This window comes from Martes martes (assembly GCF_963455335.1).
Source record: "Martes martes genome assembly, chromosome: 3".
NCBI classification, from domain to species: domain Eukaryota; kingdom Metazoa; phylum Chordata; class Mammalia; order Carnivora; family Mustelidae; genus Martes; species Martes martes.
Genome location: NC_137890.1, coordinates 134,726,786 through 134,752,522, shown reverse-complemented (window position 1 = coordinate 134,752,522; position 25,737 = coordinate 134,726,786). Strand labels below are relative to the sequence as shown.

The 25,737-nt window shown below is 34.4% G+C and overlaps 1 protein-coding gene across 11 annotated transcripts in view; it reads left to right on the top strand.

Annotated features, from left to right (window-relative positions):
• The window catches only part of LOC308339894 (sodium channel protein type 2 subunit alpha), a gene marked incomplete at both ends in the record, with an annotated part of 81,061 nt that overhangs the window by 39,697 nt on the left and 15,627 nt on the right, over positions 1-25,737 (top strand). For all 11 annotated transcript variants that reach the window (XM_080798949.1, XM_080798954.1, XM_080798951.1 and 8 more), the window contains 5 exons: positions 1,228-1,584; positions 6,248-6,727; positions 16,793-16,913; positions 21,166-21,320; positions 22,907-23,080. In XM_080798949.1, the coding sequence (XP_080655075.1) occupies positions 1,228-1,584; positions 6,248-6,727; positions 16,793-16,913; positions 21,166-21,320; positions 22,907-23,080 (1,287 nt within the window). The remainder of the gene's footprint in view (positions 1-1,227; positions 1,585-6,247; positions 6,728-16,792; positions 16,914-21,165; positions 21,321-22,906; positions 23,081-25,737) is intronic.

Sequence of the window (25,737 nt, the reverse complement as noted above, 5' to 3'; positions counted from 1 at the left end):
ACATACTATAATGAATTGATTAAGTCACTGAAAACATAAGAGTTGACAAAATACAGCTTTTTACTTAAGTCCAAATATTTCTTATTCAAATACAGTAAGTCCCAGTAGTCTCCTCCCCCTTATCCGTGGGAATATGTTTTAAGACCGCTAGTGGATGCCTAAAACTATGGATAGTACCGAACCCTGTATATAATGTTTTTTTCCTATACGTACACACCTGTGATAAAATTTAATTTATGAGTTAGGCACGGTAAGAGATTAACAATAATAAGTAATAATAAAATAGAATAATTACAATAATATACTCTTAATAAAAGTTATCTGAATGTGGTCTCTTTCTCAAAATATCTTATTGTATTGTATTCACCCTTCTTCTAGTGATGACTTGAGATGATAAAATGTGTATGTGTTGAGATGAAGTGATGTAAATGACGTAGGCATTGTGACATAGCGTTAGGCCACTATTAAGAAGGAGGAAGGAGCATCATTTGCTTCCAGACCGCAGTTGACCATGGTTCACAAAAAGTGAAAATGCAAACAAGGATAGGTGGACTATGGAGTAATAAATCTCCTTTAAAATATAGTTTGATGTTTCAGCAAACTTATGATATAGCAAGATTAAAGCAATCTAAAGATTTAAGGAAATTAGTTGGGTTTTTTTCTCTTGCACCTTACATAATTTGTGTTAATTTTATCTGTACTTATGTGTCTCAAGTACACTAAAAAAATGTATCCACTTTGAGATTTTTTTTCCATTTTATTTTATTTCTTTTCAGTGTTCCACCATTCCTTGTTTATGCACCACACCCAGTGCCCCATGCAGTATGTGTCCTCCTTAATACCCAAGTAATGACAGCCTCTACTTCTGTGAAACAGTCTCTGCCAATCAATCATCATTAATCTTAGCTATGTCAGGTCCCTATGGAAAACAAAACAAAAAACATCTTACATATGCTTATGTAAGATTCTGGAAATTTTGGTGTATTTTATCATTAAAATGCCGATAAAAACTGTATAATATATTTGTTTTACTTATAAAATAGACTATTTTAGAATGAAAAATACCCATGGTATTAAATAACTGATACAGTTGCTAGGTAAAATTTGACATGCAAATAAGCCATCACCCTATAATTGAGACAACTATGCCATAGATTTTCCTTGTAAATAAATTTATAGATCCTTTAGAAGGCAGGGCGGTAATAGCCTTCTCACTTTTGTTTCCAGCTCCGAGTGTTCAAATTGGCAAAGTCCTGGCCCACCCTGAATATGCTGATAAAGATCATTGGCAACTCAGTGGGGGCTCTGGGTAACCTCACTTTGGTGTTGGCCATCATCGTCTTCATTTTTGCCGTGGTCGGCATGCAGCTCTTTGGTAAGAGCTACAAAGAATGTGTCTGCAAGATTTCCAATGATTGTGAACTCCCACGCTGGCACATGCATGACTTCTTCCACTCCTTCCTGATTGTGTTCCGCGTGTTGTGTGGAGAATGGATAGAAACCATGTGGGACTGTATGGAGGTCGCAGGCCAAACCATGTGCCTTACTGTCTTCATGATGGTCATGGTGATTGGAAACCTGGTGGTATGTAGTAAAAATATTTTCCTTATTTTTAGTAAATGAAATGTAACCATTAAAAAGTATGTTCAGCTGAGGAATGTTTTATATGTTTTTGGCTTTTTAAAAACAATGCTCAATTATTCATTATTGCAGGAGCCAGGTAGAGTTTGGACTATTGAGACCCACATTAACTTTTTAAGAAATATTTGTTCATTGTTTATTTTTATTTTTCCAGTTTTACATGATTGACATATAACATATACCATATAGCATAACTGTTAAAATACCATTTGAACCAGAGTTCATACCTATACTTCTTACTATTCCATGGAGAGGGCCATTTTTAGTTTTTATCTTTTAGTTCTTGTATTAAAGCATGGCTGTGGTACTAAGAATAACCACTCATTTTTTTTAAGTATCAACAATTGTATCACTTAAAGATGTTTTCATATTTTGGTGTCCTACAAATTGGAGTTCAAAAAAATTAATGATCACCTCAAATATATTAAAAGGGCATGCATTATTTGGTGCCTAGAAACTATAGTATCAGCAAATGACACTGACTTAAGAATCACATATTATCATGTCTGTGTCAAATGAACCATTCCCAGTACATCTTTACTGAGTCCTAGAGGCATGGAAAAGGTGATAAGAAGGTAGATATACACCATGATATGACTTATACTCAAACAGGAGTAAAGATGGAAATATCTAATACATGTCAAAAATGTAAAAACAAAGTGCTGTATGTCAAGTTCACAAAGTGGAGATATTGCTTTAGACAGGCTTTGTCAAGGGGGTTAAACCCAAATTATCTTTAATTAAGATGTAAGATTTAGCTTGGTAGGAAGAAAAGTAGACTGTAGCAAACCAAGCAATAGTAGACCCAGTGGATGGGGAAGAGAAGACAATAGACTCAGTGATGGGGATCAGGTTCTTATACTTCACATATGAATTATTCTGGGTTGCTTGATTAAGTTCCAATCCAGTGGACTAGAGCAAGGATTGACATAACCATATTTTTTAAATGTATAATTTATAGATTTAGTTTCATTTCACATAAAAGTAACCTCCAATTCCCTCAAAGGAAGAAAAAAGGGAGAGGAAAAAAGGCAAGAAGTTATCATTTATTTCTATTCATTTGCAGATTTCCACCTCCTCAATATTAGCTTAGATAATGCAGACCTATTCTTGAAGTAACAAGAAACATGAGCATTGTGCAATTCTGAAACATGAATGGTGACTTAAAACAACAAATATTTATTATCTCTAGTTTCTGTGGATCATAAATTTGGGAGGAGCTTAGCTGGGTGGTTCCAGCTCAGGGTCTGTCATAAGGTTATTGTCAAGATGTTGGCTAGAGCCCCAGTTATCTTGACTGAAGCTGGAAGATCAGCTTCCAAGAAGCATCCCTCTCATAGCTTTTGACAGGAAGTCCCAGTTACCTGTTGGCTTTTGGCACAAGACCTCAGTTCCTCTCCATGTGGACCTCTCCATAGGACTGTTGACTGTGTCCAGGACATGCAGCTGGCTTCTCCCAGAGCAGATGACATGCGAGAGAAGGCAAGGAGAAGACTTTGTGTTCTAATCTTGAGGTCCTACACTGTCCCTTCTGCCACGTTGTATTCATCAGAGCTAGTCACTAAGAAAAACTCACACTTAGGAAGGAATTAGGCTTTAACTTTTGAATGGAGGAGTAACAAATAATTTGTAGATGTATTTTATAGCCACCACAATCCCTAATGCAATTTGGTTTTTTTTTTTTTTCAGAGAAGTACAGTATTGCATAGAACAGGAAGAGAGAGTCCTGGGCTTACATAGAACAGAAACAAAAAGTCATAGGCTTTTATTATAGATTTGGTTTGATTTCATATATGTATTTGGCATATATTGGAAGAAAAGAAGAAAAGGCAAAGAACAGAATCCTTTATGACAACAATCAATGAACAGATCAAACTGCAGCAGGGAATCCATAGTAGGAGTAGTAGAAAGCTAACTGTAGGGTTAGACTGTGTAGAGTTTAATTTATGAAAAGACCGATTGTACATTATAAAATTGGATTTTTTGTAGGCAGTTTGGAGCTACAGATGGCTTTTTATTAGGAAGGTAACAATGAGCAATTGGAAAATGGACACTGGATTTAAAGAGAAAGAAATTCAACATATCCCATATAATCTATTAATTTATAGAAATAAGACAAATCTGACACGTAATTGTATAGAAGATTCAGATTGAAAGGAGAATTTCAGAAGCATCTATACCTATGGATTGCATTTAATATAAATTTGGATTACTGTAAGGGTATCTGTGTGGCTCAGTCTGTTAAGTGTCTGCCTTCAGCTCAGGTCATGATCCCAGGCCCCACGCCAGGCTCCCTGCTCAGCGGGGAGTCAGCTACTCCCTCTCTTTCTGCCTATATCCCTTCTCATGTGTACTCTCTTTCTCTCAGGTAGGTAGATAGATAGACAGATAGATAATAGATAGATAGATAGATAGATAGATAAAATCTTTTTTAAAAATTTGGATTACTATAGATGACTTAAGAGAAATAGTCTGTAAAATAATCATTTTCATCTACATGCATACATTGAAACTCTGTATTTTAAGGAGAAAATTAAAGGCTCTCCTTTCTTTTTTGACTATCAGCTGAAAAAGTTCCCCCTTTCATGAGATCCTGGATATATTTCAGAGTAGATAAGGTAGAGATAATATGTCATTTTTACCACCAGTAAGGAAATGTGTTCATATTACATTTGATTAAACAAGATGGAATGAACTTCATGCAATGCTTCCTATAATTTTTCTTTTTCATACTCACTGAAGAGAGAAAGGTCCTCCAAAGGCAAGCTGACATAACCCCTTTGAACTCACATAAACTTCTTATGGTGCTCTACCATAAGTCAGTGTCAGTGATCACTGCCATGACTGGTCCACAGACAAGACAGAGGTGGGGCCAAAGACTGGCCCACACTCATTCTAACAAGAAAGGGCAGCAAGCCATATAGCTAGAACAGTAAATGACACAGTTATAAATAGAGTACTTGCCTCTGTGCTTTGAAGAGGAAATATAAGTTGGATCTCACTCTGGCAGTGTCGATTGATACATATCAAGAAAAATTTCCTAATAGACAAAGATAGTTCATTAATAAACCTTCAGAAATCAAATCTAGAAAATAATGCCACCAAAATTCATTTTCATTGTGGATAAACACCAAAATGTAGCATTTAACTTTTTTCTTTCATCTGTTTTTCATCCAAATAACAAATTCAAAGGCAAATAACAATAAAATATAATTTTATTGGTAAAGGAGTAGGCCTTCATATGAATACCAGTAACCATGGTATAGTAATTGAGAAATGTCAAAATAGACTTACAGATTATGTGAATTCCTTACTGGATCTTACACATTTTTACATTTCCTATTACCATTAAACAGAGGAGCTATAGGCCTTATTAGCTTATTGGAAAGATAGGAATGTAGCAAGAATGCAGCATCCTTTTCTTTTTTTTTTTTTTTAAAGATTTTATTTATTTATTTGTCAGAGAGAGAGAGGGAGAGAGAGAGAGAGAGCGAGCACAGGCAGAGGCAGAGGGAGAAGCAGGCTCCCCACCAAGCAAGGAGCCCGATGTGGGACTCGATCCCAGGACGCTGGGATCATGACCTGAGCCGAAGGCAGCTGCTTAACCAACTGAGCCACCCAGGCGTCCCGCAGCATCCTTTTCATTGGAGTTTTACTTTAAGTCTTTTCTAGGATTCTTCTTTATTATTTTTACATTTTGTCTTTGGCTTACTTTACTACTAAATCCTTCTGTTATTCTATATGCTTTAATAATCACAAACTCATAAAATTACCAATCAAATCCTGAAAAAAAATTATACAGCTTGATCTTGTACCCATATGAGTACCTGACTCATTACTAAATTACATCTTTTGAGTACATATGCAGTGGGTTTATAGTCATTAATCTTTTCACGCACTCCTACCAATGGGGCCTATTTTTGAAAACTCAAGTTACAGACTAATCAGTGATTTTTGCCCATGGCAATATCTTGATTCCACAATCTTTTAAGTCAATATTAACATGATGGTTATTGTATAAAAAACATTTTTATAGTATGTCCAGCTATTGTATAGATCTAGTGGCCATGATTTTCTGAACCAAGAACTATGACTTTTGATCTAGCAGTAGGTATATTTTTTTTCTAATTTGGTAAGTTATCTGGTGCAAAAATTGGTACAAATACATGAAAACAAAATCATGTCTAAATGTATTAGAATTATCATCTTAGGAATAAAGTTATGATAAATTATCAGTGTCCTGGAAAATCCAGTTTACGTGGGAAAATACTTAGCATCCCAAATAAAACTTTTTTTTCTTTGTTCACTGTTACAGTTAACTAGATAACTAAGATTTCTCTTTTGGAACTGAACTTAATTTAGAAGTTTCACATAATAGTGGTTTCGGTAATTTTGTAATGACTAGAAAGGAAATACTCTTAATAGTATCACCTGATATTGGACAGGTATTTATTTCATGCACCTTTTTTTCAGGATAGCTTATCACAAACTAAAAGGAATACCTGTTAGTAAAAAATGTGGTGTAAGAGCAATTTTGGAAAACTTATACTTAAGAGCAACTGAAACAACACAATGTTTTCATCACCTATTTTCCTATCATGCTTAGGTTCTGAACCTCTTCCTGGCCTTGCTCTTGAGTTCGTTCAGTTCTGACAACCTTGCTGCCACTGATGATGATAATGAAATGAACAATCTTCAGATTGCTGTGGGAAGGATGCAGAAAGGAATTGATTATGTTAAAAGAAAACTACGTGAATTTATTCAGAAAGCCTTTGTAAGAAAGCAGAAAGCCCTAGATGAAATTAAACCACTCGAAGATCTAAATAACAAAAAAGACAGCTGTATTTCCAACCATACCACTATAGAAATAGGCAAAGATCTCAATTATCTCAAAGATGGAAATGGAACTACCAGTGGCATAGGCAGCAGTGTGGAAAAATATGTTGTGGATGAAAGTGATTACATGTCATTCATAAATAATCCCAGCCTCACTGTGACTGTACCAATTGCTGTCGGAGAATCTGACTTTGAAAATTTAAATACTGAAGAATTTAGCAGCGAGTCAGATATGGAGGAAAGCAAAGAGGTAGGAATTTTTAAATAAGATATTTTGACATAATGTATGCTTTAAACTAGGAGTCTACTTTAAAGTTATGTTTTATCTTTATAAGAAAATAGGATATTGATACACTTTCTATGGAAAAATTGGTGATATATAAATTGACGACAGATTAAAATAAAGCCAGACAAATGATATTCTGACTCACTTTTAAAAATATTTGCCATCTCGAATTATTGATAATATTAATATTCAGATTAATGTGAATTTCTCTATTTATTTGAAAATCATTTGAGATTTGTGAAAATGCTTCAGTTTGTTCACTTTCTTGTAATTCTCCCGCAATGGTAGTTTTTTGTATGTACTAGATAAATAGTTGGTGAGAAGGCAGTTCCAATTCTCACTTGGCTTTTATGAAATACTTCCTAAAATGTGATCTTACGTAGTTTGCACAGGCATTTTTACTCACAGAAAATGATTGGGATCTTGGCTTGATATTTACATATAGTTTCATGTTTCTGAAGTAAGTAATTTTTTTAAGGAAATGAAGGTAGTAATAAATCATGCTGAAAATGTTTAACTCTGCTGAGCCTAGTGCACGTTGTCTACACAAACAAGAAGTCGTGGTATGTTAGAGAATGTAAAATTCTGAGTTTATCAACTACAGTACCAGTCTTGGCAGTTTAAAGTATTCTTTGATTTTCTAGAAAAGTATGAGTACCAGAGTATGCTTTTAGTTTGTCTCTAGGTTAATAAGCACAGAGCTGGGGATAAAGAGAAGAAAGAATTTAAACACTTAGTGTTTAATTGTTTAACTTTACAAAAATGAAAACAGAATTCCCAGTGATTAAAGCTTGCATAAGCAAATAAAAATAAAAGCCAAAAACAAAGATTCATCTTTTCTTGTCATTTGAGTTGATTGACAGGAAGAGAAAGTCCTCCAATACTATTTTCATTCTATGAAAGATGACTGGGGAGCTTGAGACAATGAAGGATAAAATTTAAGCAGTGTAACAGTCACAAAAATTGGACATTAGTTAATAAAATTATGAACTAAAATATATTTCTATGAAGGAAACCTTAGCTGTTTGTCAGTATTCCCATGTTAATAACCTAAAATTACTGAAGAGTATGCTGTTTTTCATTCTTTCTCGTTTTAAGTATTACTAATTCTGTGATTAAGTAGATGTTAAATGTGAAATCCAGAGAAAGTTTATTTATTTATTTTTTAAGATTTTACATATTTATTTGAAAGAGAGTGAGTGAGAGAAAACATGAGCAAGGGGTGAGGGAGAAGCAGACTCCCTGCTGAGCAGAGAGCCTGCCCACATGGGACCCTATCCCAGGACCCTGCGCTCATGACCTGAGCCAAAGGCAGTCGCTTAACCAACTGAGCCACTCAGACACCCCAGAGAAAGTTTAAATAGAGGTACTAAAATTAACAGGTAAGTAACAAGGCCATAGTTACTAGTTTCACAAAATAAATGATGCGATTCCAGGGGAAAATTATAAAACATTGTAGCCTGAGACAACGAATTGCTGTAACTAGTTGAACTCAAATCTTTACTAATAAGGCCATTATTTTTAAATTTAATAATATCTTAATATATGGTTAAACAGAATTTTGGATAAGCATAGTTTGTTGGGCTCTGCTGAAGAAGAGGGTGGGTCCTAATTGTTCCTACTGTATATTACGAGAAATTGAAGCCAGCCTTTAGAAAAGAGAATTGGGTCATTAAATTTTATTATATATTCCCCCTCTCATTATCTTGACATTATACCAAATAGTAAATATTTCCTTTACTGAAAGGGAAGTCAATTTTCTTTTTTTTTTCAATTTTTCTATTTATGTATGTTTAATTTGAGAGTATTTCATATAAACTAAGAATAAATTATGAAGAATCAAATGTTAAAGGCCTCAGTTAGTTTAAATTTTTTACCTAGTTTGAGTATCTTTCAAGGTGTAGTTAACTTGACATCCAGTCTTTTTAATTTTCAGAAACTTTAAAGCCTTAGGCTTCTCCAAAACTGCATATATATTTACCTCACCTCAAAGCAATATGTTTGACACAGGAGGAATGTCCAGTCAGGTGGGGCTTATAGTGGGAAAGTCCAGACTCTGTCTCTCCATTACCATTAAGTTTTTTAATTGTTTTCTGTTTCAGTTAAGTACGACAAAATAATATATGTGAAGTCGTTACTTTGGAATTGGAGGCAGAGAACTGAGCTGCCTGTTGGAAATAGAATTATTTTATTGCTTTGGCTGTGGAGTCCTTTCAGTCATTCCCACCATAGAGATCGTTACCTGGTTGTTAAAATTTATTATTTGCAGAAATTTTCTAGTATGTCTTTATATCAAACTTCCTAAATATAAACTCATAAACCAATAAGAGATTAGGGCACTAATCTAGAAAGAGAAATGCACAGGTTTTAATCATACTGTATCTTACCTAGTAGCTCTATAATAGAAAACAAAAGAGATTTGAGAGAATTATCCAGGAATTCCAAATATTCCTACCTGAAATATCTGTTTACAGTGTTCTGTCTTCTAGTTATTTTTGTCTGTTCATTTTTTTAACTGGTGGGATGGGGTTGTGCTGTAAAATATCACATGTAGAATAGTAAGAAATGGTATAAAGCTTATTTATATTCTTTTCTAAATTTTTTTTAATTAAAGGAAAAAATAGGGCACTTAAAACACTTTAGAATGCCTAAAAGTTCCTTTTTATAGAACAGACTAACCAGGTGGACTCAGAGGTTGTTTGGGTGTTTGAACTAAATCCTCTATGTCTTTGACAAAGTTGTGTGATTCTTTGATACTTTCTATAAGTTCTCTAGAGTTTATCATGTTGCACTCATGTATGCTTTAACTCAACATTATTTGACTATATTTAATGTAATTCCTTTCATAATTTGTGATTTTGAATGATTGATTTCTCTTTTAGAGTTTTAATGTTGAAGCCATGCTTAAATGATTTTTTTTCAAAGTGAAATTTACTAGTACAATATGGTAACCTTCACTGCTTACCGTTCTTACTTCTCACAGGGGTAAAATCAAGCTGGAGCCATCAAGAGTGCAGCTCTGGTGTTTTTTAACCAGCCAGAGGCTCGGGCCACCACTTTTACCCAGGTTACCCAAGCAAGTGGTACATATATAAATATAATCAGTTTCTAAATGAATTTTGACTGGCCTGCATGTTACTCAGCTACATTCCTTGCCCATCCATTGGCAGTAAAATAAAAATATGCACAGCTGCTCTTATGCTGAGTCATATAACGCATGGTCAGGCAAGTCTGGCAACCCTAACTTTTTAAAACAATTATTTAGTTGCTAATCTTCTTACATAGATTTTTAATAGAAATTATATTCACTGAAAAGTAAAAGTGCATGCCTTTATGGATTATTTAATTTCCATTTAATGCTACAGAGATTTGAACATGCTAAGGGCTTAGAGGAGAAATGTAGGTGCTCTTTAAAGACTTGCAGAAAAGCTTTCTCTGCCCTGTTTTTTGGTTTTGTTTTGTTTTTCTTTTTCTTTCTTAATATAGCCCCAGTGGGTGTACTTTGTTGGTAATTTTTGTTCAGTGTCATATTAAGTTTTTCTGAAGGGCAATATGCAAACCAAAGCAATTCCTTATTCATGTGCAAACTGCCTAAAGGGTATTTTAATGTGGTAATAATGTAAATGAATTGGAATGTTTACATTTTGGCTGCTAGCAGCATGGGTACAATTTTTGTCTGCTTCATTACAGAGAAAATGGCATTGCTTTTTTCAGCAATTGACCAAAAGTATTTTACATTTAGAATATGATTCCCTTGGAAATTCTGTTGATATTTACCCCTAAAACTCCTAAGACTGAAAGAAAAGGGGGAAAAAATGCCTTTTGTACACCAAAAAAATAAGATTATGGTCTTTTAGGTAGTATATTCATTCTGAAAATAGATCTGGAATCCACCTTCGTTTCTCAGTTGTTCCTTTGTCCTTTGTGGTTTTGTTTTTCCTCGTTTCATCCAGACCTGCTGGGAAATTTCTCCCGAAGAACGTTATGTAAATATATCGTGCACTACAGACTCCTATATAGACAGAGAATCCTTGTGCGCTCCTTTAGTGTTTTTAAATGAAAGGACCTCCCTTGTCATGACCATGGCAATGAGGATAACACAGTTTGGAGTCCATTTGCTGGACCTTTGCATTTCCTAATGTTGAAATCATAGTTTTGTACTCAAATATGTTAACCAAATTGCTCAATGCAATTTAATTATTTTCTTAAGAAATGTTAATTAAAACAGGAGAAATTGAGTTTAAGGCATTCAAGAAATCTTTGAACTACTTTTAGAATAATTCTGAAAGCCAAAAACTGTTCTAAAGTTAAAAGTTTATTTTAAAAATAGATATGGCTTATTGTAAGCCCAGACTAATTATGACAAAAGGTCTAGAGACAGGCATATGAAGAATGTGTTCTTTGAATATATGAATATATGATTATTTAGGTATATGTTATGTTTGAGGAATCACCAGTATATCCAAAGGAGAGTTCCAGGATAAAACTAGTAAAAAAAAAAAAAAAAAGGAAATATTAATTAAATACTTTTCTCTCAGGTGCAGTTTCCTCGTCTGCCATTAAAATTATAGAACAACCCTAATATAAGCATATTTGGCTCTCTGGAAAGGAGCAATGATTATGTCATTTTCATAGTATTCTTTTATACTTTGAGGCAAAATATTCAGTCTCTGGCACTCTAAGACTTTTGAATGATGATGCCTTGTATATTGGAAGAATGACATAAAATGAGACCTAAGATATATAATTATTCACAATGAAACACAGATATACATATACAGAGGGACTAGAGAGAATTTTTTTTCCTAGAATGTATTAATTCTTCAGAAAAGTGTGGAATTTGACTCCTTAGGATAATAGCGTTTTCCCCCCAGTTTCTTGGAAAAAGGGAAGGTTTGTTTCCTTATTTTCTGAGTATCCCATATTCCAAGTTCTTGTATACACAGGTATACCAAGAAAGTGATTATCAGATGTATTATCTACCAGTTTATTTAGGAGATTTAGTTGGAGTACATATTGTGAAACACAAACGGAACCCAAACTGGTTTAAATTGACCTCATTTATTCTCAACTCTTATATTATTACAGTTTTCGATTTCCTTGAATATGTCGCTTATCCTTCCTCAGGAAACATTGTCTGTATATAAAAGTGTATACTAAATTCCAACACAAGTGGTAGAGGAGGGAAAAAGATGTGAGTGAATGTTTTTTTGAGAAGGATTCAATAAGAACCCATTATGATTTTATCCTGGGAAATGTTTAGTCCTCAAGGGACAATTTTCCAGTATCATAGTGATTAAGGAAGAAAAAGACTCTTAATATCCTTCATGTAGGAACAAAATGAACTAAACATGTGTCTTTGGGGCACTATCTATCTGCTGAGGGGTAGACCAACATGATATAAGGGTTACTTTTGCTGGACCAAGAAGGATACTTCAAATACAATGTATGGTTTGAAAATTGTGTAATGTATCCATTATAAAGACAGAAATGGTTTCTGGGTAATGTAGTATAATGATAATGATACTTTTTGTCACATATTTGATTTTGCCATCTTCCTTATCAAGACCGCAACACCAACAATCCCTTTCTGGTATTAATGTGTCACTTTGCCCTTAGTTTATCCCAAAGCAAGCAAGATTATAACTTTCATTGTTCTAGTGTTAAGATTTTTCATGGAAAATAACCCAGAGCTCCTCAAATATAAATCTGAAATATGATCCATGTGGAACAAAGGACTTCCATTCTTGTGGGTCAAACTCTTCAGATACAAACTATTTGATTTACTTTGTATTTGACATTTTCATTCTTTAAACCCAATTCCTTTATTGAATCGGAGTAAAATACACCTCTTTTCTAAATTATATGCAATCTTTATAATATTATGTACAATCTTTATAAATGATTATATTTCCTTAAAAATGTATCTCAATTTTTAATGAGAAACTAATGTGCCTATGAAAAAAAAGGCAAGTTATGTTTTCTCTCCTTTTTTCTGCTGTGATTGTTTTAAAAAATACTTTTACTTTCTGAAAGAAAAACTACAGTTTGGCATGTTGATGTTTAATCATAATATATGAATAATAGGAAAAGTAAAAGAGATAGAATGTTTAAAAATACAAAATGAAATATTATGTGCCTTAATATTTATTTATTAGATCATTTAGCAAAATACAATTCTGTCTGGCTTAACTCCTCTAATAATCCCGCAGATTTTCAATAGGTAGAGCCCTGTAGTATGAGATTTTCATTAAAACAAATGTTCAAGTAATATTTCCACCTGAAAGTAAATTATTGCCAATGCTATTCATAGTAAGTAGCAATTGGCTATTTCTTGATCTTTTTACTATCCTGATATTATAATACATCATATTTTATTAAAATTTAACTAGGCAAGAGCACTCTAACAATATCATGTAGTTCATTTATTTCCTAATAAATAAGCACAGAAAATAAAAAAGGAACCTAAACATCTAACTTTTACCAAAGGGAAATATAAAACTTGCCAAATGTAGAACTTAAAAGTATAAAACTGGTTCTATTTCTAGTCAATTCATATTTTGGTCTCTTACTCATGTGGCATTTTACAGTGGATGTTGCCTAGTTTGCAGCATTTGCAAGCAACCTTTATTTGAAAATTCTTCAAGTACCTGAGTTCTAAAAGTTCCGTATAATGATGTATATTTGACAGTTCTATTTGGTGAATTTGTACCATAGTTAGGATTTATTATAATTATGACCATATCTGAAGCTGGAGTTTTATAGTCTTAATTTGATTCCTTTGATTTTTATGGATTCTTTACACATTTTAACTTTCAGTCAGCATATTTTATGTTATGTTGCCTTTTATGCAATTTTAAGAAAATCACTGGATTAATGTTACCAAGATTTTATAAATCAGTTTCTTGCTTACCTCTCAGTATTATTGTTCAAACTTTTTGTTCATTCAATATTCCAATGAATATTTCGTTCCATTCTACATTAATACATATAAGAATATGAATATAAATTGAACTAAGTTCATTGTTACAAAACATGGGAATCCATAATATCACGAGCACTATCTTGAACCTACAACATTTAACAACACATCACATCTACTAAATATTTTATACCGATAAAGATTGGTTTTACTTGAATCATGAGAAATTTTTCTAGGAAATTCTGGTAAAATAGAAGATCTAGAGTCCAGCTACTGACTCATTATAACTTATGACAAGATATTTAAAGCCACATTTCCTTCTCTAAATAGATACCAGATTGGTTGCTGTTCCATATCAGAGGGAGGATGGAGAAGGAGGAGATTGCTTCTCCTTAAAAAGATTTCATTCGCCAATGGGACTGCAGATGTACCTATAAAGACTGAAAAGAAAGAAAACACTGTCAGAATGATTCCGTATAAGTTTATGAACTCCAGAGTTCAACTACAGTTTTCTTTGTAGACTCATATTAGGTCTGAATAATTGAGAGCTTGATGTTCAGGCAGCACTCCTTATTCTAAAAGTTATTTGGCCATTATTTATATAATTCAGAATCTTAAAGGATTTGTATTAGTCTGCACCTAAGGATTTGTGTTGTTCTGCACCCTTAAATGTAAAAGCATTCGATAGGAGGTGTCGGAAGTAGTTACTGGAAGAGTAAAAGACTCCATGCACAGGTCATTTACTCATTTATTCAACAAATGCCTATTAAACACAAACATTGGTGATAGGTACTAGGGACACAGAGATGGCAAAAGTAGTATCTTTGTTTCAGAAGATTAAGTCTTGTGCTATACGTCTTCTAGAGACACAACAGTTTCATGTTGCTCTTATAAAAAAGTAGTAACCTGACCTTTAAATATCAAATACTTGGCTTCAGTAAAAAGACATTACTTCTATATTAGTATTAAGGAGCTACACTGAATGAAAGGTGTGATAGTTAACATTACAGGGATCCTCTGGATCATTTCAAACCAAGATTCACTGGAATTTGTTATCTGATGATTTCTCCCAATCACTGTCAAGAGCTAACCTTCATTTTGTTATAGAGAAGTCTATTATTCATTCATTCATTTTTTAAACAATAGTTATTGAGTACCTGTGACCTACCCAGCACTGACGTTGGCTGGAATACAGTCCTTCACTAATGCCAGCCTGAGCATATGGAGTACTCTGAATATGGATCCTCATTTTTACCTTGGGTTCACCCCCAGGCCTTCCCTTAATCTGTATTTACAGTGTTATCCTTTTTTCTTAAAAGGAACATTTTCCGTCTCTTTTTGTGGGCTGTTTGCAGTTAGATTAGGTATGACAAAGCTTCAATTCTTCTGATTACCATGTTTCAACATCCTGCAAGTGAAAAAATCAGTATCATCAGCTCCCTAATATGTAACAATTTCATGTGAGTCAGATGGATTGGAATGAGAGGATAATTTGGTCATATCTTAATCAATTACACACATGTAAACACAGCTATATTATCAAAGAGTCTAACCAAAGGACAAAGGATAGGAAATTAGAAGTCTAAAAAATTAAAATATGTGAAATAAATTGTCCCACTTTGACATTTCATCTTAAAGCAAAATATTTTCAAATTATAAGGACAAAGATAATCGTGATTATCTACCTAGTATTGTAAATACTAGGAGGAGGAGAAGAATTCAACAAACTTCAAGCATTTTATTATATATAATCCTTGATTTAACTGTTTCAGCCAAATTAAAGAAAATGTCCTTAAACTCGCTCTATGAAGATAGACATATCTAATATTTATGCTTCTATCACTATATTGTTAAACAAGATAAAAGCATTTCAATTTCATTTTTATCATATACAAATAGTTTCACTTCATCAGCATCACTATGCCAAGAAGATATTTTAAATAAGGAAAATGATTTTCATAAAATAAAGGAACCATCTTTCCAGAGCAGATCCATATAATCCTTAGCTCAAATATGAGTAGAATGTTTCTAGTACCAACTATAATATCCACTTTGTAGTAGTTCAACATACTTCAGTGTGCATTTTATCATGTGCTTACCTCATCCCCTTTATAAAGTAGCTCTTATCAGCTCAGCCATTTCCTAATGTTATGCACTAATGGTAATAACATTGTAACAGGTCCGAGAATGCTGTGGCCCAAACTACTCTGATTCCATGTGGCACTCATACCTGGCCCTGTGTCATTCCTGCAGCCTAAGACCAGGCTAATAAAGACTGGTATCCCTTCATTTAGCCTGTCCCTTTAACCCCCTGACCTGGCTAAAGTTTGTTGTATGTCACGGTCTAAAACAACTTCTTTCTGTTATATTTTTCTTTTGGTGGTTTTGATGTAGCCTAAAGGAAACCAAAACAACTGCCAAAGAGTCACTTCTCCCTGTATTAACAGGACAGGTAAGAGTGCCAGAGTAACAAGTAGTTTCCAAATGCACAATGAAACACAGGAGTGCATTGGCCAAAGAGAATGCAAAATACCAGCTCTTGCTATAAAGCTAACAATGTGCTGCTCTTTTCTGAATTAGAAAACTATAGAATACATTTAATAACAACTAGTGGTCTATGTTTTCATGTCAATGAAAAGTGGATAAATTTAGATTGTTGCTGTTTATGTGCATTGGATCAATCTTTTCTGCATTTGACATGAAAATACACTTGTGCGGCTTTCGTTGGTTGGGTCACAATTTTAGAATAAAACAAACTGTATCATTTGCAAGCTAATTTACAAAAACAAGATCACAGATGACCATATACTCTGGCAGCTTACATGAGCTCTCTTTAGGATTTTATTCCAGAATCTCTATACATGGGCTTAATCAAAAATTATTTAAGTTGTTAGTACCATATTTTTAAAGAAAAAAAATGCTGTGGCACGGCATCTAATCTTGTGACCCCCCACCTCTACTAAAGCAGACTGGCATTATGTTTAAGATACTCTTGAATTACAGATCAAGGAAATGCATACAGAAGACTTGAGGGCACACCTTTTGAATTTTTATATCATAGATTAAAGAAAATATTTTAAAAGCTTTTCTGTGGAATTGATTTTCAGAAGCTAAATGCAACTAGTTCATCTGAAGGCAGCACAGTTGATATAGGAGCTCCTGCTGAAGGAGAGCAACCTGAGGTAGAACCCGAAGAATCCCTTGAACCTGAAGCCTGTTTCACGGAAGGTAAGTGGGAACAAGGCATATGAGCTCACTGGACCCCCTTACCTGTCTCTTTCCCCACCATCTAATCATATCTATCTGTTTAGTGACTATTCATTTATTTGTTTGTTTTTTGTTTTTTTCTGTATTCAAACAAAGATAATTTTTTGAAAGATAAGATTTATGTAATCAGACATGCTTATTTTTGTGTGTACTGTTTAACTAAGAAACGTCTCTAACTATATTGATGTTTTGGTGGCCTTCTAGAATATCAAATCAGAGAGAATGCCAAATCAAACATATCTCTTCAGCTTTAAAAAAAAAAAAAGGAAAGAAAAAAAATTAAGGTCAAAGAGGTAACTTATTGTTTACTGTTTTGTCAGTTTACAATGAGGAGTAAATGATAAGTGTATATTTAAAACTGTCCATGAGTAATGGTTACCTGTATCTATCTGTCAAGATTAATTTCTTTACTAGTTTTGAATCATAATAGATAATAGATAATGGAATGCCAGAATATACTATGAGTGTTATAATATGGAGCACCATGCCATTGGGCCAATAATACCAAGAAGATTTTCTGAAGAAAGCTAAAATTATATAATTTGAGGTATGGATCAGTTATCTCTTGAGCAATAATGCTGTATGTCCAACAACCCAGAACTTCTTAGCGTGTAGCAAAAAAAACCTTGTATTTGTGCTCACAAGTCCAAGGCCAGCTAGATGGTTTTGCTGATCTTGGAAAGACCCTCTTCCAAGCCTAAGGTTTTGGATGGACTGTTGGACTGACTCAGCGGCAGTCTGCTTTCATCTCATGCTCTGCACAGTGGCTGGGCATATTTTTGAGGTGAAGGCACAGGCGCAAGAGAGGAAGCCTAACAGCCAAGCGTCTGCTTCTGCCAGGTTTTCTCCTATCTTTTTCACCAAAGCTAAGTCACCCGGCCAGTCCAGACTGTGTGGGAATGCACCACTAATGATCAAAGAGGCAGGAAAATTTAGTACAATATCACAAGATATGAAATTCTTTAAATTTTTTATATAAATCTCTGTTGTAGGTACAGGAACATTTCTTTAAAACCCTGGATATCACTTCTCATTTAACTCATTTAAAAAAATTTAAGATTTTATTCATTTATTTGAGAAGGAGAGAGAGAAAGAGGGCACAGAGGGAGAAGCAGACTCCCAGCTGAGCAGAGAGCCTGACATGGGGCTTGATCCAAGGACTCCGAGATCATGACCTGAGCCAGAGGCAGATGCTTAACTGACTGAGCCACCCACATGCCCCAACTCATTCTTTTAGTTAACAGCTACTTAATAATGCTTATTATGTCTTGGTCTCAAATCAATACCATATAGTAATTGCTTAAACAAAAGTTTATTTTAAAAATAGTTACTGTCTGAGTGGCACAGTCGGTTAAGTATCTGACTCTTAATTTTGGCTTAGGTCACGATCTCAGGGTTGTGAGATCAAGCTCTGTAACTCAGCAGGGAGTCTGCTTGGGATTCTGTTCCAAACTCCCTCTGCCCCTACCCCTCTCTCTAACATGAATAAATAAATCCTGAAAAAAATAAAAAAGAAAAATAGTTACTGCCTCAAATTGTTACTAGTAATAGAATTTTATTACAACTAATTCTAAAAGTATTTCATTTGGGTTATCCAAGTTTACATTAAGAACACTAAAGCTGTTTTAATTTAAACTTTAAGCAAATTTTAGAATATTTAATTATGCAGATGGTAGAAATCACAATTGATGTCAATGGATTTAAGGTTGTTACAGAAGATTATGTTGCATATATTTATTGATCACTTTAATGCATTGGTGAAAATAAATACTTAAATATTATCAATTTTTAAATAATTTCAGAGGGAGAACTATTTATTTAGCATAAGTTATGAGGGAAGTCACTCTTTGCTATTCACTTCAAAAAGTCTGTGTACATTCCAGTTCAGTTACTTGATTATAAAAAAAAAATATGACTTTCAAAACGTTCAAGTGGTATATCACAAAAATAATTTCTGTGGTGTTAGTTTTTACTCTTTATCAGACCATTAGCTTATTTTTAGGGTCACAATATGTTCATGTATACCACAATAATAAAGAAATAATAAGTAATTATGCAATAATAAGTATGGTTCTATCAACATTTGTCTTTTGTAAAGTTTAAGAAAACACTTAAGTATGAAATATTTTAGAATATATTCTATATAGAATATAGAATAACTTAACATTATAGAAAATAATAATGAATAATACATAGATGCGCACCAATCAACTTCAACAATTTGAATACTTTTGTCATATTCACTTCAGACTTTTTATTTATAAATTAAACAGATACAGATTAGGCCCATTTTGTTCCCCTTCCTTATCCTACTTTCTCCCTTTCCTCTCAGAAATAAACCAGCATCTCAAATTTGGCATTGGTCATTCCCGCTAAAATTGGTCTTTTTCTGTTAAACTGTTTTTTCATCTCATATCCTCTTTAGGGAAAAAACAAACAACTCCTAAATTTAGTTCCATTTAATTTAATACAATGAATATTTTCAGAGCATGTAAATCTTGATCTTTTGGGAAACAAAAAATATGAAAAATATCTTGCCTCAAAGAAACAACAAATATAATGCTACTTATTTCTTAGTTAGAAGCTAATAACATTTTATAGCACATCATCAAATTTTCATGAAACAAAGGATATGATCTGGCTGAGTGACATTATAAAGTAGTATCTGATAAATATCTATGCAGTAAAATATTATGCTCTTTTCAAGATGAGGTTTCCATTTTTCTATTCATTGAACAAGGGACCTCTTCATGGTTAAAGCCTTAACTCGTGACTCATCTCCCACACCCGAGCATCCCCCTACTCTGTGTGTCAGCTCAATGGTATCTTCTGATTTCTAACCACTGTTACCACTGTTACCCTTGTTTGAATCTCATGCACTCTTAACTCCTTTTTCATCTTCTTTCTTCTATGTATCCAATGCCTTTTATAGGCAGAGATCATTCTAATTCAGTATTCTTATCAGGTGAATCTTCACAACTTCCAAATAAATCCTTCAGTGTTCTACTCATTGGGCAGTATATAAAATCTAAATTCTCCAGCTGACTCACTCAGTTCCTTTTTTCAGATTGGCTCCAAGTGTTTTTTCTAGTCTCGACTCCTAGTTCTTTCATGCGACTTCTAGATCTATCATTAAGTTTTATTGATGTTATTGTTTCTCCATTCTTTTATAGCTCCTGTACTAGACCTGTTCTTACATACCCCTCAAAGTCTAAGCTGAAATTCATTTCCTCTATAAAGCTCAATATCAGAAATTATTCTATACCAATCAGCTCTCACAATAACTTGTTTAATTTGTGATTTTTTTTTGCTATCTATAACTATAGAATTTGTGAGCAAAAGTCCCCTACCTAAAATGCACAGTTTAAAAAAAAAGATTTTATTTATTTATGTGAGAGAGCCAGAGCATGGGTGGGGGTAGTAATGGTAAGGGGCAGAAGGAGAGGGACAAGCAGACTCTCTCCTGAGCCGGGAGCTGACACAGGGCTCGAACCCAGGACCCTAGAATCATGATCTGAGCTGAAGGCAGGCACTTAACAGACTGAGCCACTCAGGTGGCCCTAAAAAGCACACTGTTTAAAGAGAAAGTCTTTGTTTACACATTCTACTACTCTGCTTTGTCCAGTACAATTCCTTGAACATAACAGATATTTAATAAATATTTGTTGATAAGCCTTTGATCTAGTAATCCATAAATTACACAAAGATGTTTATACTATTGTTGCTGATAATAGCCAGAATTAAAACAACATATTCAATAATAGTGGAAAAATTCTACAGATTCTGGTTAAGTCTGGTAATCTTATTTAGAGAAATGAAACCTTTCACAGTTCTATTTACTTACAATAAAAGGGAAATGTGTATATTACACCATTAAGTGAACTACTTAGAATTCAGATGTCCATGTATGAATGGAATGATAAGGGTAAGATGAAAATATCCACTTTTGGTGATTTTATTTTTCTTTCTGTTTTTCTATATGTTTTTATCTGTAATATAATCCATTAAAATAATCATATATACATAAAAATATTATTGAATGAATGATTTAAAAACTGTAGATGGTTTCCATTTGTGTAAGTGGAAGCCATCTTAAAAAGTAGTTATTTATTTACAATGTATTAGGTAATAACATAGATGAGTCTTCCGCCAATACAAATGTACATAATCAAAGAGTAACTATTTTTTCTTCATTTACTTTGACTTATTGTAGACTGTGTGCGGAAGTTCAAGTGTTGTCAGATAAGCATAGAAGAAGGCAAAGGGAAACTCTGGTGGAACTTGAGAAAAACTTGCTATAAGATAGTGGAGCACAACTGGTTTGAAACCTTCATTGTCTTCATGATTCTACTCAGCAGTGGGGCGCTGGTAGGTGTCATGTGATCTGCTCCTTTTCCTTTACTGAAACTCTTCAGTTTCCCCCGCAGGGAACCTCTTGTTACATTTTTTTAAAATATGGTGCTTGTGAAGTAAGAGACATTGTGTGATATTCTTAGCACAGTGCAAGGCTCACTAAATAGCAATTTTTATTTTTGTGGAGTAGGTCTCAGATTGAATCAAACTCAGATTATGGTTTCTTGTAATATTTAAAGAAAGATATTTCTGACTTTGAGTCAACAGAGGCAGTTCTTATTAAGAGTGATTATGCAGACATGATATGGGATTATCGGCTAAATATCAAACTGCTTAACATAAGCTCCATTTTGCAGGGAATTCACTTGTCTTGTTCATGCTGATTCACTAGTGCCAGTCACAGTAAATAGCAAATAGTAGATTGACTTAATTACTGACTAGTAGTAGCAAAGTGAAAGCATTAAAACTTAATTTATGTCCGATTTCATTCAATGGAAGGGTCAGTTTAGTCAAAATATTAATTAATGTATGAAAATAGTGTGACCCGTTTTCCCATTTGGTGATATGTATATGGCTGCATTTCTTTTATTTTTTCAATTAGTCACTACAGGGTTTGGTGAGTTGATTTCATTAAGATTATAGTTTTGTATCTGAGGCCTCTAAACCCGTCTCTAATACGAATCCTGCGTCTTGCCGTGTACTTAAGCAAAGAGGGTCAGCCCTGTATCTAAATGCCAGTAGAGAGGGAACTCTGAAGCCTCACCAGTAACTAGTGCCTTTGCTCTCTTAGCTCTTGGTTCTCAATTATACTCAGTCAAATCTCACCAAAGTGCTGGCACAATGGCTGCTTCTGAGGGGCTTCCGGCTTCAACTATAAAGTGAGCTGCAAGGACTTTAGGCCTTTGTGCTCTGATCACAAGCCCAGATTCCCCTTTTCTCTAAAAAAGAAAATTATCTTTTGTCCTTAATGCAGACCACGGTATCGTGATAGTTTTTCCCATAAGGGGATTGAGTTGGATAAATGATCTTTTCATTCTAGAACACCCAGAGGCTCCTGAAAATGAATTCCCCATGGTGTTCCAAGAGCTCTGCAAAATGTCGCAGAGCAGAGCAGAGCAGAGCAGAGGGAGCTTCCTCACATTCCCACATAGGTGCCCACACTGAACGAGAGAAATAGAGAGGAGAAAGGGGTAATCTGTTCCTCTTTCCTCAGCTACTATGGCTACCATGGGAGTAGGGGCCGGCCGTTGTCTCCTTGCCTTACATTTGCATTACTGAGAGAAAACATTCTAATGTTTTGAACAAAGCAGATCTACTCACACAAGACTTTCTGCCTCCTGGTATAGAGAGAAGCACCTGACAGTCTCTCAGGGTTTTTAAGCTCTTTGGATGTTCCGATACCCAAATTGAAAAATTATTTGAATTCATTGGTTGACCGAAGTGTGGTGCAGGTAGACCCTAAAGCCAGGGCCACCATAGGGAACACGAAGCCTTCCAGACGCAGGCACCTGAGACAAGGCTTGAAGCAGGTTTGCTCTATTAAGACATCAATTAGAGACAGTTTATGACAATGAAATTCCATGGAATTTTCTCACTCACAGGCCTTTGAAGATATATATATTGAGCAGCGAAAAACCATTAAGACCATGTTAGAATATGCCGACAAAGTTTTCACTTACATATTCATCCTGGAAATGCTTCTCAAGTGGGTCGCATACGGTTTTCAGATGTATTTCACCAATGCGTGGTGCTGGCTGGATTTCCTGATTGTTGACGTGAGTGTTCTGAACTTCCGTGTTTCATTCCATTGCCATGGTGCCTGGCACACAGTAGGCACTCAGTAAATACTTGATGTAAATATAAATGACAATTCCAATTTTCCCAATGAGAAGATACCCCCCAATTTTTTAATTTAAATTCATATACTTTCACAGGTGAAACAATCAAATGCTGCCTTACTATACTTATTGATTTCATTTCAAATTAATATTTAAATTCCAAATTATACAGAATAATATATTAATGTAGAAGTTTTGCTATTTTCACTCTTAAGTTTGACACAATAACCGTATTTAAATGTCTCACAGTTATCTTTGACATTAGTATTTTTGTCATCACCAGAGCCTGTTGAGAAGTGTTTGTCCCACAGATGGGTTACTAATTACAGAGAAACTTGAAAGTCAAAAAAGCAGGAGACACACTTGATTTGTATGATGGTTGAAACAGATTAGCTGTGGGTCAGTTATTTAAAAGTTTTATTAATCTGCACTGGTGTTGAACCTAAAGTGAGATGGAGTACCAGAATATAAAAGTCTTTAAAAAAATTGAATACAAGGTTACTTTGTGATTTCTGAGGGAGAATTTTAAAGATCTCACCTTTTATTCACAAATATAAAATCTTAATTGAACAAAAGAATTAAAAATCATTTTCATTTAGTTCTGGAGATTTACTTCCTTTAAAAAAAAAAGATTTTATTTATTTATTCATGAGAGACAGGAAGAGAAAGAAGCAGAGGGAAAAGCAGACTATGCAGAACTCGATCGCAGGACCCTGGGATCATGACCTGAGCTCCAAGCAGACGCTTAACCGACTGAGCCTCCCAGGAGATTTACTTCTTAATTTACTTCTTACATACCTTTTAAATTAGTAGTCCATTCATAATGGCTAAAAAGAAACTTAGAAGCCTTTGTCTAGAAAAGACTAGGCAAGCCAGCGGGGACAGGGGACTGGCACACAGGGGACGTGACAGGATGATGTTTGCGCAGCTAACAAAGGAAGAGGAGGATACTGGGATTTGCAAAAACGCACAAGTGCTAACTAGTGCATTTATTTTTTTTTAAGATTTTATTTATTTATTTGAGAACGAGAGAGAGTGTATGAGAAGGGGAAGGGTCAGAGGAAGAAGGAGGCTCCCCACCAAGCAGGGAGCCTGATACGGGACTCAATCCTGGGCCTCCAGGATCATGACCTGAGCCAAAGGCAATCGCTTAACCAACTGGGCCACCCAGGCACCCATTTAAGGATAATATTCTGTTGATTGTAATTCCTTGGAAATGAAAGACATACATTTAACTTGAAATATTTTGATATATTAAATTTACATACCATGCCAACAAAATAAAAAAAAGACCCTTTCATGGAGAAAGGTATTTTTTACAGTTTCAAATGAAAAAAGTATCAACTTTTAATCCAATTTGAGTTTTCTAAGCATCAAACAGAAGAAAAAAATTATAGGAAAAAAAGAGTTCTTTGAATTTAAGAGAGAAGAGTATCTTTGTTGTGCTTTTTTCCTAATCCGTCTACAGCAAATGTACTATTTTTTTAAAGATTTTTATTTATTTATTATTTGACAGAGAGACAACGAGAGAGAAACATAAGCAGGGGGAGTGGGAGAGGGAGAAGCAGTCTCCCTGCCATCAGGGAGACCGGCGTGGGGCTCGATCCCAGGACCCCAGAATCATGACCTGAGCCAAAGGCAGACGCTTAACAACTGAGCCACCCAGGCGCCCCTACAGCAAATGTACTATTAAATGTAATATATAAGGCTACATGTAGAATTACATGAAAAATTTCCTGGTGATAAAGGAAGAAAATAAACAAATACTTAAAACCACATATGATTGGATATTATACAAAAGAAAAATATACCAAGACTATAGCCCTTCTTTTATTTGTATAATTGGATTATGGATGATACTTTTTCCTTATTTTCTCAATGTGGTTATGATACATTGGAAAGTTTATAATAAAAATATCTGATATGTAATGTATCCTCATAACATTAAGGCATTAAATCAATATGACCTGAATATAAATAAACTCTTAGGAGAAATCCAGTTCCCTGCAGCTAATGCTCATATTACTGAGCATATCTTGATATTTACCTTCTTAGATTTAAGAAAATTATGACAATATGTCAAATGCACCAATACTCTGCTTTATATCACATACATTCTTGATCATCTGTTTTGTTAAGGAAGATACAAATACAAAAGTCATTTTTCTAGCTTGTGGGAACTTAGAGTGGACTAGTGAAGATAGATACCTATATACGAGAGGATGACATCTGTATTGGAAGTGCCATTCACTTCGCTAAAGAAGGAGGCAAGGCTTTGTGAGGTAGTGCCCTTGTGAGCTGGAGTTTAAGGCCTGAAGACAATCAACAGATAAAGATAAGGGGAAGGACACCAAAGAGTTAAGACAATGCATGCCAGTCAGGGCCTGTTCAAGCAACAAATAATCCTAGAGAGTGAGAACAGAGCCACTGGGGTGAGGGAAAGTGTTTTCGAATTGGATGACAAGGTAAGCAAGGTAAGTTGGAGAAGAGTTTAAAGAACCTGTGATGCCATCCAAAGAGATGTAGGCCTCTGATCTAGTTTAAGAAGAAGCCACTGAGGCATTATCTCTGGAAAGTGACATGAAAGCTTGCCC